General features: G+C 40.1%; 1 protein-coding gene across 1 annotated transcript in view; it reads right to left on the reverse strand.

Annotated features, from left to right (window-relative positions):
• Positions 1-14,616, reverse strand: part of ptprz1a (protein tyrosine phosphatase receptor type Z1a) — a 73,335-nt gene that overhangs the window by 47,385 nt on the left and 11,334 nt on the right. Inside the window, exons 4-8 of the mRNA XM_034117195.1 lie at positions 10,727-10,878; positions 9,380-9,475; positions 4,583-4,649; positions 4,341-4,498; positions 176-326 (exon numbers count right to left, since the gene is read on the reverse strand). Of these exons, the coding sequence (XP_033973086.1) occupies positions 176-326; positions 4,341-4,498; positions 4,583-4,649; positions 9,380-9,475; positions 10,727-10,878 (624 nt within the window). The remainder of the gene's footprint in view (positions 1-175; positions 327-4,340; positions 4,499-4,582; positions 4,650-9,379; positions 9,476-10,726; positions 10,879-14,616) is intronic.

Raw genomic sequence — 14,616 nt, forward strand, 5'->3', positions numbered from 1 at the left:
TTCTATAATTTTTTATATTTTCTATATGTATTTTATTCTTGACATTTGCATTGTGTTCATTGTCTTTTGACCCTACACGTGCTGCACACGTCACACATGCAGCCCAGAGGGGGTGTTGTTCCTGAAACCTGGTATCAAAAGGTGAAAATAGAGGTAGATCTTGTGCGTGCTGTACCTGGAGAGAGCAGCTCCTCGGTGCCAGTGTAGGAGGAGAACAGCTGACCCATGAACTGCTGCTGCTGCTCTCTGAAGTTGTTCTGCAGATAATCCATCAGCATCACGTATCCCGCCTGCTGCATCGTCATCACCTCGCAGAACATCTCCAGCTGAACAACAAACAAACAAACACCTTCAGCTCAAGGTTCAAGGCTTTTATTGTCATGTGTGAATTTCTTCTTGTTTACTTTTAACTTGTGATGTGTCATTTTGTAAAGCACTTTGAGCTGCACGTGTTGTATGAAAAGATAAATAAAGCTTTATTATTATTATTATTATTACTAACAAGCGTACGCTATCGTCCTCGTGTTTGAGATGGAGGTCAAATATATTGTGATGTTTAAACTCCATCCTCCTCCACAGCGGGTAGAACAAACCCCTGCAGTTTGGAAGTGAGTGGGCGTTGAGACGTGAATGAAATGGGAGTCGTCCCGTAATCTGCCCGGTGACTCACTTCCCTCCAGCGACGCTCTCAGAGTCAAACGGAGCGAGAAACATTAACGTCGTGACTCTAAAACATTAAAGTCTGGCAGCCGACTCCAGCAGGAATGCAAACCAGTCGAGGCTCGTCACCATTTCTGGAGAAAACGTCAAGAAACTACAAGATAATCCCCATAAACTTCAACTCTACAGATGAAATGTCCTCTTTGGTGGATCAATTATGGAACAATTATGGAACAATTATGGGTGTAATACTATTTATCACCTCATATATAATAATAAAACAAAGATATGTCGTAAAAGTAGAAGCAACACCAACGTAAAGTCTGTTTTGTGGAAATAAACGATGTCTACAAAACCTGAAATATGTGTTTTATTCACATTTCTTTTCTATGTTTGAAGGAACACAAATGCATAATTCATCAAAAAATAAAACACAACTAAAGAAATAAAATATGAAATAGATATATGTTATTTTAATGGATGCTTGATCCTATTTTATACATAAAAAATTGGGTTTTTTGAAAGAGAAGAACATTATCTGTTGCTCGGGGGAATTACAAAAAGCCTCTATGTAGATAAACTAACTTCTGAAGTGAAGAAAAAGAGACATTACATCATCACACTACAGCAGATCTTAATGACATTTAGGACCTGGATGTGTTTCTCATGTCACTTATTATAGTTCTGCTCTCAGTCGGCTAAGGTTTCTTATAATCGATTTGAATTGTTTAAAGAAAATCTATTTCTGGTAAACACAAGAATTAAAATGAATACAAATGTGGAGAAAGTTTTATGTTACAAAGCGCGTTGTGTGGTGAAGTGTGGTGTGTGGTCTCTGCCAGAGTTCCCGTTAGAATATTTTTTTGCCGGTCAACATGTCCGTTAAAGTTGAAATCTTCCGGACAAAAGGAGAAAAGTGCCGGTCAAAGGTCTTCCTTGTTATTTATTGAGCTTTTAAACAAATTGATATGATTCGATATTAAACAAACTAATTCTAGTAGATTAACTACATTATTCAAAAGTGTACAGTAATTTATAACACGGGAATAATAAACGGAGCGCTCTCCTTCTCCTGACAGCCCGTCAGTATCATGCAGCTCGCGGATCCAGTAATGAGTGACCCGACAGTAAAACTAAACATATCTATAACTAGTTTAGGTAGTTTGAGAGGTAATTAAAATAGCTATGTGATATTCTAACCTGAAGTGTGTGTTTTGTTCCGCTCACCGCTGCATGTGATCATGCAGAGCTGCGTGTCGACTCGTCAGCAGCAGCTGATCTCTTGCTCCGGTCAGATTAGACTTCACTCGCGTTTATGTCCATATCGATCAGATCTAGCTAGTTCTAGCTAATGATATGACTACCTGCTTATTAAAAGACACCTAAACAATAAGCGTCACTATGCACCCGGGTGAGGCCGCAAAGTATAGTACAGCATTATGCATTTGTTTACATGCCCACCGGAACCCCGAGGCATTACCAACAGATCAACGCACAATCAACCCATACAGGACACTCTTTCTCCACATTAAATGTTAGACATTAGAATTGACTATTCTTGTCTGTCACATACTATTCTTGTCTGTCACATAAGCGGTGCAACTGATGCGGTATTGCGCTAAAGGGAAATTATTTTTGACCGGACATTTTGACCGGAGAGATTTAGATTTGCCGGTCTTCAGCATATTTTACCGGTCATAGTCCGGTAATTACCGGCTAACGGAAACTCTGGTCTCTGCATAGCTAAAGGGTCAGGTGTGTGTGTGTGAGTGTGAGTGTGTGTGTGTGTGTGAGTGTGTGTTGAGTGACGTCTGAGCTTCAGTAACATCACCAACCTTTTCTTTGAAAAACCTTTTCTGTTTGTGCTTTCACATGTTTGTGCAAGTCTAGCCTATGTCTGAGTGTGTGTGTGTGTGTGTGTCTGAGCTTGTCCGTGTGTCTCAACTTAAAAACCGTAAAGATCTTTTGTGAGTGAATATTTGTCTGCTGTAATGACCGCTTCTGTACGGCTGACACACACACACACACACACACACACACACACACACACACACACACACACACACACACACACACACACACACACACACACACACACACACACACACACACACACACACACACACACACACACACACACACACACACACACACACACACACACCACACACACACACACACACACACACACACACACACACACACACACACACACACACACACCACACACACACACACGCACACACACACACCACACCACACACACACACACACACACACACACACACACACACACACACACACACACACACACACACACACACACACACACACACACACACACACACACACACACACACACACACACACACACACACACACACACACACACTAATGTTTTCTGGTATGATAATGCCTCCTTTCAGCTCCTGGAACACGTTTCTCTAAGAGCTTGTTTTCTGACATGTCAGTAATTGTGTCGCTTTCTTTTCATCTCTCAAAGCTGACGTCTGCTCCTCAGAGTCACAATAAGCAGGGTTTCCCTTCAAAAACCTTGTCTAGACTCCATATAGAGACCTGGATTATCTCCTTTATTTTTTAATTTGCTGTGTTGAGCCAGTTTCCATGCGTCAATCACAACTAAAAGAGGGGACAAAAGATGGCGGTCACAGTGCAGGAAAACCTCCGCAACACAGCGAGGCAAAATGCCAAGTGGAGAAAGCTCGTTCCAAAAAAAGAAACTGAGTTTAGGGTTGGTTTCCAGCCGCTGACGTGCAGTGTTTACAATGCTGAGCTTTAAAAGATGTGTTTACAAACAGAAACTGACCAATCCTACTCTGTCTTTAAAATAGTGATGATTCAACATGGTTTGTGGCCAATTAAAGGGGCCCTAGTCTGCTGATGTTCAGGTGTATATCAGTATGTAGTGTCTCTACTTTAAAGAGTCCTCTCCTGCTGATGTTCAGGTGTATATCAGTATGTAGTGTCTCTACTTTAAAGAGTCCTCTCCTGCTGATGTTCAGGTGTATATCAGTATGTAGTGTCTCTACTTTAAAGAGTCCTCTCCTGCTGATGTTCAGGTGTATATCAGTATGTAGTGTCTCTACTTTAAAGAGTCCTCTCCTGCTGATGTTCAGGTGTATATCAGTATGTAGTGTCTGTACTTTAAAGAGTCCTCTCCTGCTGATGTTCAAGTGTATATCAGTATGTAGTGTCTCTACTTTAAAGAGTCCTCTCCTGCTGATGTTCAGGTGTATATCAGTATGTAGTGTCTGTACTTTAAAGAGTCCTCTCCTGCTGATGTTCAGGTGTATATCAGTATGTAGTGTCTCTACTTTAAAGAGTCCTCTCCTGCTGATGTTCAGGTGAATATCAGTATGTAGTGTCTCTACTTTAAAGAGTCCTCTCCTGCTGATGTTCAGGTGTATATCAGTATGTAGTGTCTCTACTTTAAAGAGTCCTCTCCTGCTGATGTTCAGGTGTATATCAGTATGTAGTGTCTCTACTTTAAAGAGTCATCTCCTGCTGATGTTCAGGTGTATATCAGTATGTAGTGTCTCTACTTTAAAGAGTCCTCTCCTGCTGACTTTTAGTCACATTCTCTCTCACGTGGCTCTAATTTTCTCCCGTAACCCTATGAGAGGTTTCTAAAAGTGATGTTTCTTTACACAGCCTCTCACCTGGTCGTCAGAGATGGCCGCCGTGTTCTTGAAGACGATCCACTCCACCGTCTCGCTGCAGGGAGGCGAGGTCAGAGAGCCGTTGTAAATGAAGTATTTATCCGTGGAGTTTGGCAGGAGACCTCTCGGGGCGAAGGGCGAAACCTCCGCACTTTTACCTGGACAGCAGACAAGAAAAAACGTAAGTAAACACCACAGAAGAAGAGACGAAGAGAGAGAGAAGAAGAAGCAAACGGACGTACCGTATCTGCTCACGCTGTTGATCCCGTCTATGATGGCCGCGTAGTTCACGTTGTCTTGAACGCTCGTCTGAGAAGAGACAAGAAACAGAATTATCTCAAATGGTGTCCTTTTTTTTTTTTAATGGAGACTGTAATTTAAAATGCTGCAGTGCAATAGGGACAAACTATTATTTAATTCAGGGGTGTCCAAACTTTTTTCACTGAGGGCCACATACAGAAAAATACACGAAGGGCTGGGCCACTCACTAGAGGTATATTGCCTCATAAGTTCAGTTATAAGACAGCAAAATGTATCAAATGTAGGTCAATGATGCTTGATACTTGAAAATGCTTTAAGAAAAAAACAGCTCACATCTCTCCAGAGGGTTCAATTTATTTTGTTGGCAGCTCATCCCTTAAAACAGAAGCTTCAGTTTGCTTATAATAATGGGAAATATGAAGGGTAGATTTCAAGCTTGTTAGGTAAATAAGTTATTGGGCTTTTTTCTTATCAACTAAGATTTGTTAGAAAATGTTTCCAACTTGAATTAACTGAATTTATTTGAAAAGTGGTTTTATTAACACATGAATACTACTGTGTAATATATTTGTACATATATATGTAAGAAGTACAATAGAAGACAAGCAGAAGTTTCATTTGTGGGCCGTATTACATTATACTTTTTTAATTTGCTGAGGGCCGATTCAAAATGGTCTGCGGGCCGCAGTTTGGACACCCCTGATTCAACTGTATGACCCATATAACTTTGAATTATTGGCGGATCACAGTGTATAATAAACAAACTGCTCATCAACAAGGCCCAGGACCCCCACTCTGTTATGCACCCCATAATAACATGCATTACATTAATGCACATCATGTGAACAACAGCTTGTTATGTTCTTATAAATCCTGCATGTTGCACATTTCCTCTCCGCACTACCTCTTTTAAATCAACACAGCTCTCCACTTTGAATGCAGTATAGTATTAGTCATAGGTAAATATTGTTAATTTGTTATAGTCTTAAAATAGTTTTATTTTTTAATAGCTGTCATAACAGTCCTATTCTTATATTATAAAACGGCTATTTTGTGTGTTTTTTGTAAATTATTGAGTCTTCTTGCATTTTAATGTGTGAGGTTTTTTATACCTCGGGACTGTGGGAAACAGTATTTCGATCTTTCTGTGTGTACAAACATATTTTGAGATTGACAATAAAGTTGACTTTGACTTTTGACTTTTCTGTGTCTTTGAATAATCTGTATTAATATCTTTATTAATACTAAAACATCAACGTATATTGAAATATACATATTTTGTTTGCATTTGTTGTACAGTATGTGGTATGTTTGAATTAATATTGTATTCTATATTTTATGTATTTTATTTGTGTTTTAATCAATTCAGTGTCACAAAACCCAGTTCCCCTTGGCATAAATAAAGTATTCGGATCCTGATATAAGTACTGTGTTATGGTAATCACTGAGTAGGGATCTGCGGTTGAGTAAGTGTTTATTGATCGCAGTAAAACTCTGCATGTGAAGTCATTAATGTTCTTCATGGGAACAGAGACAGACTTTGAAGTGAGTCCAAAAACAGCAGTGGGCGTTTTTCACCTGAAACCAGTCTGACAGGAGATCAGCAGGAATACATCGACGCTGCAAAACCTCACTGAGAGTTTAAACCACATGTGTCAAACTCAAGGCCCGGGGGCCAAATCAGGCCCGCAGGATAATTTCTAATTACTATTAGATCTGGCGCACACCTTCACTCCATCCTGAGGAGCTCCTCAGCTCAGAGCCTGAGCCCAAACATTGATGAACTTGCACCCAAGATGAGATGCCAAGTATCTGGCTTGAACTAGCATCACAAAGCAGCACACTGAGTTTACATGGATGTTTCCTTCTGCACTTTCTTTCTTGAGACAACAGGACATGTTTGGTTTGTTCTTTGAGGGAAATAGTTTTCTTGAAGCTGTTGGCCTGTGGAAAAATGTAATCATAAGAAATGACTCTGGAAAAGCTGCAGATAGAGCCATAAGAAATGAATGCATCTGATTATTTAATGTTCAATGTTGTTTTTATAGGCAATAATTTAAGCTTTGTTAGTTCCAGGTTTAATATGTGCAATAAGTTCATTTCAATACGTTTTGTTGAACCAGTCCGGCCCTCGACTAGTACCCATTTTTTAAAATTTTGGCCCACTGTGTATTTGAGTTGGACACCCCTGGTTTAAACACTGTAGGGTAACTAAAGTGTAATTATAATAATGCATTATCTATTTCACGAAGGAAGGATCAACTATAGAAGATCTTAAGATAAGGGCAGGTGATTAAAGCATCAGGACTTTAAGGTTATATAACGTTTTTGTAGAGTTAAAAAAGTTACTCTGGTTTTTATTGGGCCAAAAATATTTCTAAACTGCTGTAAAAATACTATTTAATATTAATATTTATGTATTGTAAAATATATAATAGTTAAACCAACACCAGTGTTGATCATAAATAAACTAAAATGTAATTAAAAACAATTAAATCATACATTTAATTATTTAACATGAATTCTGGTCATAACTATAAAATATTAATCTATTTTCATGATTTTTAACCCTGAAAATTGAAGTTTCTAAACACAAACTTGCTTTGTTTTTCATGTAAAATACCCTAATATATAAAATGTTGTCATGTATATTAAATCCTGCTTTAAAAAGTCTGGTGTATGTCAATGAATGAGACAATTATTTGTGTAGTGTCAGATTAAGAAAATATATATTATAGATAAATATTTAAAAAATGTGCTTAAATGTATATCATACACAATAACACAGCCAAAAATGATTGAAACAAAAAACATTACAAAGCAAAACACTTCCCTGGTGAGGCACAAGGGTGGAAACACACCCAGCACAAAAACAAAAGGTCTTGTTTGGTAGTTTTTTACCCGTCCTTATCTACACCCAACCTGCAGCCCCACACACACACACACACACACACACACAACCACACACACACAGCCTGCAGCGTCTCATCAGACATTTCTCTGAGTTTCGTTCCAACACGGCCTCGGTCAGTTCGAACATGCCAACACAGCCGCAGGCAACGCGAGACAAAACGAGGCAAAACAAAGTAGGAAATGCCTGACGCTCGAACCCTGGCACCGAACAGGAAAACACAGACGAGAGCCAAGATATGAATCGATCTGTTCAAACACTCACTGATGTATTACTACAGCATAGGAGTTATACCTCTGATACACTGAGTCATTCCCTCAAAAAACCTAAAAATCACCCATATATGTGTGCAAAGACCTTCTGTGTATGAACGTGCCAACTTTTATGTTTTCAGATAAGCTGCAGATATTTTGTGAAATGAGCACCAACTAAAACTTCAGTCCCATGTAAAGGAAAAGCACCTTTCAGTTTGTTGACAGTCAATAAACCTGTCAGAATATCTATCAACAAGTTCAGAGATAACTCCTGTAAACCCACACAGCAAGGAGCAGAGGTGGGAGAAGTACTCAGATCTTGTACTTGAGTAAAAGTAGAAGTACTCAGATCTTGTACTTGAGTAAAAGTAGAAGTACTCAGATCTTGTACTTGAGTAAAAGTAGAAGTACTCAGAACTTGTACTTGAGTAAAAGTAGAAGTACTCAGATCTTGTACTTGAGTAAAAGTAGAAGTACTCAGATCTTGTACTTGAGTAAAAGTAGAAGTACTCAGAACTTGTACTTGAGTAAAAGTAGAAGTACTCAGATCTTGTACTTGAGTAAAAGTAGAAGTACTCAGATCTTGTACTTGAGTAAAAGTAGAAGTACTCAGATCTTGTACTTGAGTAAAAGTAGAAGTACCAGAGTGTAGGAATACTCTGTTACAGTAAAAGTCCTGCATTCAAAATGTTCCTCAAGTAAAAGTAGAAAAGTATTATCATCAAAATATAGTGAAAGTAGCGACAGTAAAAGTAGTCATTGTGCAGATTGATCCATTTCAGAATAATATATATGATATGTTTTATAATGATTGATCATGAAAGTGTTCTCAAAGCTGGTAAAGGTGCAGCTAGTTTGAATGACTTTGTATACTGCAGGGTAGCTTGTGAATTACTCCAGGTGGAACTAAAGTCTGATTTAACACTTGATTATATTTCACATCATTCATCCACATCTGTGAAGTAACTAAAGGTATTAAATACATGTAGTGGAGTAAAGGTACAATGTAGCAGAAAATGGAAATACTCAATTAAAGTACATGTACCTCAAACGTGTACTTAAGTTCAGTACTTGAGTAAATGTACTAAGTTACTTTACACTACTGCAGAGATGGCAAAATACACAGATGAATGGTACACAGATGGTGAATACACGCATCCTTCCCTCAAGTAGAAATGCAGATACTCTGGTTAAAAGATACTCTGTGTTTAACAGCCTGGTTCAGGTTAGCTATACGTTAGTTTAAGCTAATAGAGTTTGATTAGGTTATGAACTCAATAAAAAGCAAAAAGCTAACAGAACAACCAACCTCGTTCAGGTTAGCTATCAGTTAAATCAAGCTAATGAATTGAATTAGCAGCAAAAAGCTATCATATTAGCCTGGTTAGGTTAGCTATCAGTTAAATCAAGCTAATGTATTGAATTAGCAGCAAAACGCTATCATGCTAGTTCATGCCTCAAGTTTTCTCAATGTTAGCTGCTTTACTTTCCACCGCTGCTAGCTCAAATGTCACGATTTAAATAGGTTTGCATTTTAAGGCGCACTTTACAGTATTGAGAGACAGAGAAGAAGCCTGTAAACTGATCTCAGGATGATCAGGATATAGGATCACCTCAAACAGCACGGCGAGCGCTGTGATCCTGCCTCCAGCCTTTATGGTTTCATCTAAAGAGTCGTAGAGATGCGCCTCGTAGCAGAAAATCTGCATCTGTGGGAGAAAAAACAGAAATATGTTAAAGGTCACCTGCAAAATCCACTTTTTCATGTCTTTTAAAGGATTTTTGAAAATAGCTGGAAATAAGATCTGTGGAAAACGAACCTGTTTGATAAATGCACGTTTTGTTCAGCCGGATAATCTCCACATGTCTATCATAAATCTAGTCGCCAGAAGCAAAATGCTAACGTGATGCTATAAAGGAACTACAGCAGGGTCGCTGCTTCAACGTCACGCCAACTTAAAGGGGACCTATCATGCAAAATGCACTTTTGTACGTCTTTTATACATGAATATGTGTCCCTGGTGTTCCAGGGAACTCACCAAGTGTCAGAAAACACAACCCTCTCTATTTTCCTCCATACCCAAATCTCTAAAAAAAAGGGGCTGCAACGGATCTGATAAAAACTGATCCAGATTTGAACACTGTCCTGACGTCAGGACAGTGGCGCTACGGCTATTGGGCCAACTCCACCAATCAGGAGGAGACAGCCACGGCCATTGCCGTTCGAAAGCGCTGGAGACGCTGTAGTACATATGCCAGGCCAGTAGATGGTGCTGTTCTCACAGAATCTTCCCTTGCTAAAACAGAGCTAAAAAATATCAAATTGAGCAAAATGAGACATGGCTAAAATGCATGATCTGTTTGGTATTTTGAAAAAAAAAAGTATAAATATGCCTTATATAGGTATGGTCCTACACTATATTATTCAAATATAGCATGATAGGTCCACTTTAAGATCCATATTCAAACGTACAGATTCTAAATGGTACAAGTTGAAGCGTTTGTTTGAACAGTTTGCAGGAGGCAGGTACTTGCTTTCAAGCAGAACAGGGCAAACAAACTTAGAGGAGTGTTTACGTGTTCGGCGTAATGACGTACAACGACCTCCACAACTTCTGTAGTCCTATTCAGCCACTTGGTAACAACCATCGTTTTTCAGACACGTAAACTCTTCAGAAATCACCAGTGGGGTCACTGCTGATGGATTTAATGTCGTAGAACAAAACGTGATCCGTCTCTTCAATGTGTCTCAACCACAGACCTTACTTCCAGATATTTTCCAAAAACTAGTTAAAAAATCCCATTGGCTCTGAGACGAGGGAACAGGAAGTGGTAAAATGCTGACTCACTTCCGGGTTTTAGGACTCGTTCCTGCACCGCTCTATTACGCAAGGATAAGACACAAGCGAGGGAAACGAAGATGCAAAATAAGGTAAAGGAATCAACCCAAAATCCCTCACCTCCAGAGGGTATTTGATTCCATCCAGACTGTGTTCGGAGCCCTCTGAGGACGCGTTGCAGCGCCCCCAGTGGAAGGTGATACGCCCCACCTTGAACTTTGACCTGAGACCTCCTCCGCTGACGTAGAAGTCTCCGTCCACGTCCACCGCCACTGAAAACAGAGAAGACATAAAGAGATAAGTGTACGACACTTAAAGGGGCGCATTCACAGGATTGCAAAGCTTTTAAAAAGTGGCCAAACCTGTAGGAATTAGACAATAAGAAGTTAGTCTAGAAGCAAAGCAAGAAATGCACCTCTGCGCTCCCAATACAAAAAACATGTTGGTGCTTCTGTGCTCTTTGCATCATGTACAACTTTCAATGTGTTTATTTAAGTTTTCGTTTACCACTTACCGGCCAGAAGCTGAATATATTTCAACACTTTTCCCGACACATTTAGCCATTCCTACTATTTGTTCATAACATTAGCTTATTATTACACGGCTTGCATGTTGCTTCCTGCTCTTTGCATGTGATTGAATAAGGTAATATGCTGCTATTCAACGCAAAATTGGCACCTTTTCTATATGCAAATTACCCTCATTAAATAAATAGTCCAATCCCAAAGATAAGTGCAACAACATGAAATTACAGAAACAATTATTCGTGTCCGTTGCTGGTCATTTAAGTACTTCCATTAGCAGTTACTCTCATTCATGTAAAAATACTTGCTGGAAGTTTTGAGGAATGCCTCCTCTTGCCTTCACATTGAAAGGGGTACTTTTTTTGTTGCCAAAATCTGCATATTACCTTATTTAAACACGTGGGAAAAGCTAATTTAATTAAGAATGTGTTTTGTCTCTGCTATTGTTCTGCTTATTGTGCGAAGGCAACATTTATACTTTGCCTCATGGATAATTGCAGTCAGTTGCAACACTTTATGTCCGTTTGCCCTATGATAATATTAGAGAAATTGCTTTTGTGAAACTAACCTTGAGACGGTGCAGATATTGTCCTCAAGTGATGCTATATTTTAGCAGCCAACCATTTAGATTACCACCAATAATGGACTATAAAGGGACAGAAGATCAAAAGATGAGACCTCGACACAATACTCCACAGACACCTTTATCGGACCATCCAACAATGACTCAGATGAACAAGGGGATCTTCTTCAGGTGGGTTTTTGTTTCACCTGACAAAAGGTCGCCTCCAGGGTCCAAACGCTCTTTGATGGTGTAATAAAGGTGGAGCATTACGCAGTCCTTTCATCTTCTGTACTTTAACGTACATTTCGGCCCACCAACTCAAAAATAGACCATCTGTTTTGCACAGATAATAAATATGTTGTCACGTCTAAGGACTCTGTTTGCTCTTTATCCTTGCCACCACTTTGATCTGCATGCGGTTGGCCTCATTCACATCCTCTTTGTTGTGCGTGTGTGTCTATTATGTTTTCTAATTTCCCCTCGAGGCATGGCAAATATTGATTCAACTTGTCACTAATTCATTCCTGTTGAAAAGTTTGTTTGCCCCGCAACAAAAGCCAAGAACAGATCCATACGCTGCAGACCGGCACCTCTTTTTCTTGAACTGGACACGTCCACTTTTGAGTGAGAGTATACTCATACTCGCCTACAATAGTTTGGCTTATTTAAAGGTCACCTATTGTGCAAAGTCCACTTCATGTCTCTTCTACATCAACATGTGTCCCCTCTTCTTCATGTCTCTTCTACATCACCATGTGTCCCCTCTTCTTCATGTCTCTTCTACATCAACACGTGTCCCCTCTTCTTCATGTCTCTTCGACATCAACATGTGTCCCCTCTTCTTCATGTCTCTTCTACATCAACATGTGTCCCCTCTTCTTCATGTCTCTTCTACATCAACATGTGTCCCCTCTTCTTCATGTCTCTTCTACATCAACACGTGTCCCCTCTTCTTCATGTCTCTTCTACATCAACACGTGTCCCCTCTTCTTCATGTCTCTTCTACATCAACACGTGTCCCCTCTTCTTCATGTCTCTTCTACATCAACACGTGTCCCCTCTTCTTCATGTCTCTTCTACATCAACATGTGTCCCCTCTTCATCACGTCTCCTCTACATCAACATGTGTCCCCTCTTCTTCATGTCTCTTCTACATCAACACGTGTCCCCTCTTCTTCATGTCTCTTCTACATCAACACGTGTCCCCTCTTCTTCATGTCTCTTCTACATCAACACGTGTCCCCTCTTCTTCATGTCTCTTCTACATCAACACGTGTCCCCTCTTCTTCATGTCTCTTCTACATCAACACGTGTCCCCTCTTCTTCATGTCTCTTCTACATCAACACGTGTCCCCTCTTCTTCATGTCTCTTCTACATCAACACGTGTCCCCTCTTCTTCATGTCTCTTCTACATCAACACGTGTCCCCTCTTCTTCATGTCTCTTCTACATCAACACGTGTCCCCTCTTCTTCATGTCTCTTCTACATCAACACGTGTCCCCTCTTCTTCATGTCTCTTCTACATCAACACGTGTCCCCTCTTCTTCATGTCTCTTCTACATCAACACGTGTCCCCTCTTCTTCGTGTCTCTTCTACATCAACACGTGTCCCCTCTTCTTCGTGTCTCTTCTACATCAACACGTGTCCCCTCTTCTTCGTGTCTCTTCTACATCAACACGTGTCCCCTCTTCTTCGTGTCTCTTCTACATCAACACGTGTCCCCTCTTCTTCGTGTCTCTTCTACATCAACACGTGTCCCCTCTTCTTCGTGTCTCTTCTACATCAACACGTGTCCCCTCTTCTTCGTGTCTCTTCTACATCAACATGTGTCCCCTCTTCTTCGTGTCTCTTCTACATCAATATGTGTCCCCTCTTCTTCATGTCTCTTCTACATCAACATGTGTCCCCTCTTCTTCATGCCTCTTCTACATCAACATATGTCCCCTCTTCTTCATGTCTCTTCTACATCAACATGTGTCCCCTCTTCTTCATGTCTCTTCTACATGAACATGTGTCCCCTCTTCTTCATGTCTCTTCTACATCAACATGTGTCCCCTCTTCTTCATGTCTCTTCTACATCAACATGTGTCCCCTCTTCTTCATGTCTCTTCTACATCAACATGTGTCCCCTCTGTGTAAAGATACTCTGAAAGTTTCAGGAACAAAGATTCTCTCTCTTTTTGTCCTGATCCATTTCTATAAAAACCTGTCTGAAAATGACTGATCAGATTTTGGCCACTTTATGATGTCATAACGATGTTTTTGCTTGTGTAACCAATAGCCAATCAGCAACCAAGGTACCCCCCCCCCCCCCCCCTTATCACCTGAATCTCCTCCTAGAGCACCATTGAGTTCTTTGTAACCAAATCTCTCTCAGAGGGGCGTGGGGAGGGGCTCCTTATTTTCATCTAAAGTAACAGACAGAGAATCAGCACTTTTGAAACAGGACAGAAACAGAGGGGATTATGGGATGCTGCAATGATCTGTTTGGTGTTTCAGCCAATCAGAGACAGGCTCTGTATATATCTGAGACCTATAATATATTGATGAAAAACAGTGTAATAGGGGACCTTTAAATCTGATGTACCTGCATGTTTCTTGCTTTTCTAAACTTGTATCTTCATGGTCTATTGCACATTTGTATAAAGCCTCAGCTAAATAAGATGTAATAGATGGCTGTCTGTTCCTTGAACCTACGCCAAGGCCCATTTATAGGCTGATAAAACAGGTTTAACTACTCAACCCTGCTCTGATTGTAACCCAAACATCTCCATTAATAAAAGCCTTTGGTGCAGCTGGCGTCCGAACAGCAACTACAACAGAGCACTTCTTATTTCTGAGAGTCTCGTTGCTAAGAAGCACCAAACTCGTCTGTTTGGAGCTTTTCCCGAAAGGCGAGGCCAGATCCCTCTCTTGTCT

The sequence above is a fragment of the Trematomus bernacchii genome, unplaced genomic scaffold (genome assembly GCF_902827165.1).
Source record: "Trematomus bernacchii unplaced genomic scaffold, fTreBer1.1, whole genome shotgun sequence".
Lineage (NCBI taxonomy): Eukaryota > Metazoa > Chordata > Actinopteri > Perciformes > Nototheniidae > Trematomus > Trematomus bernacchii.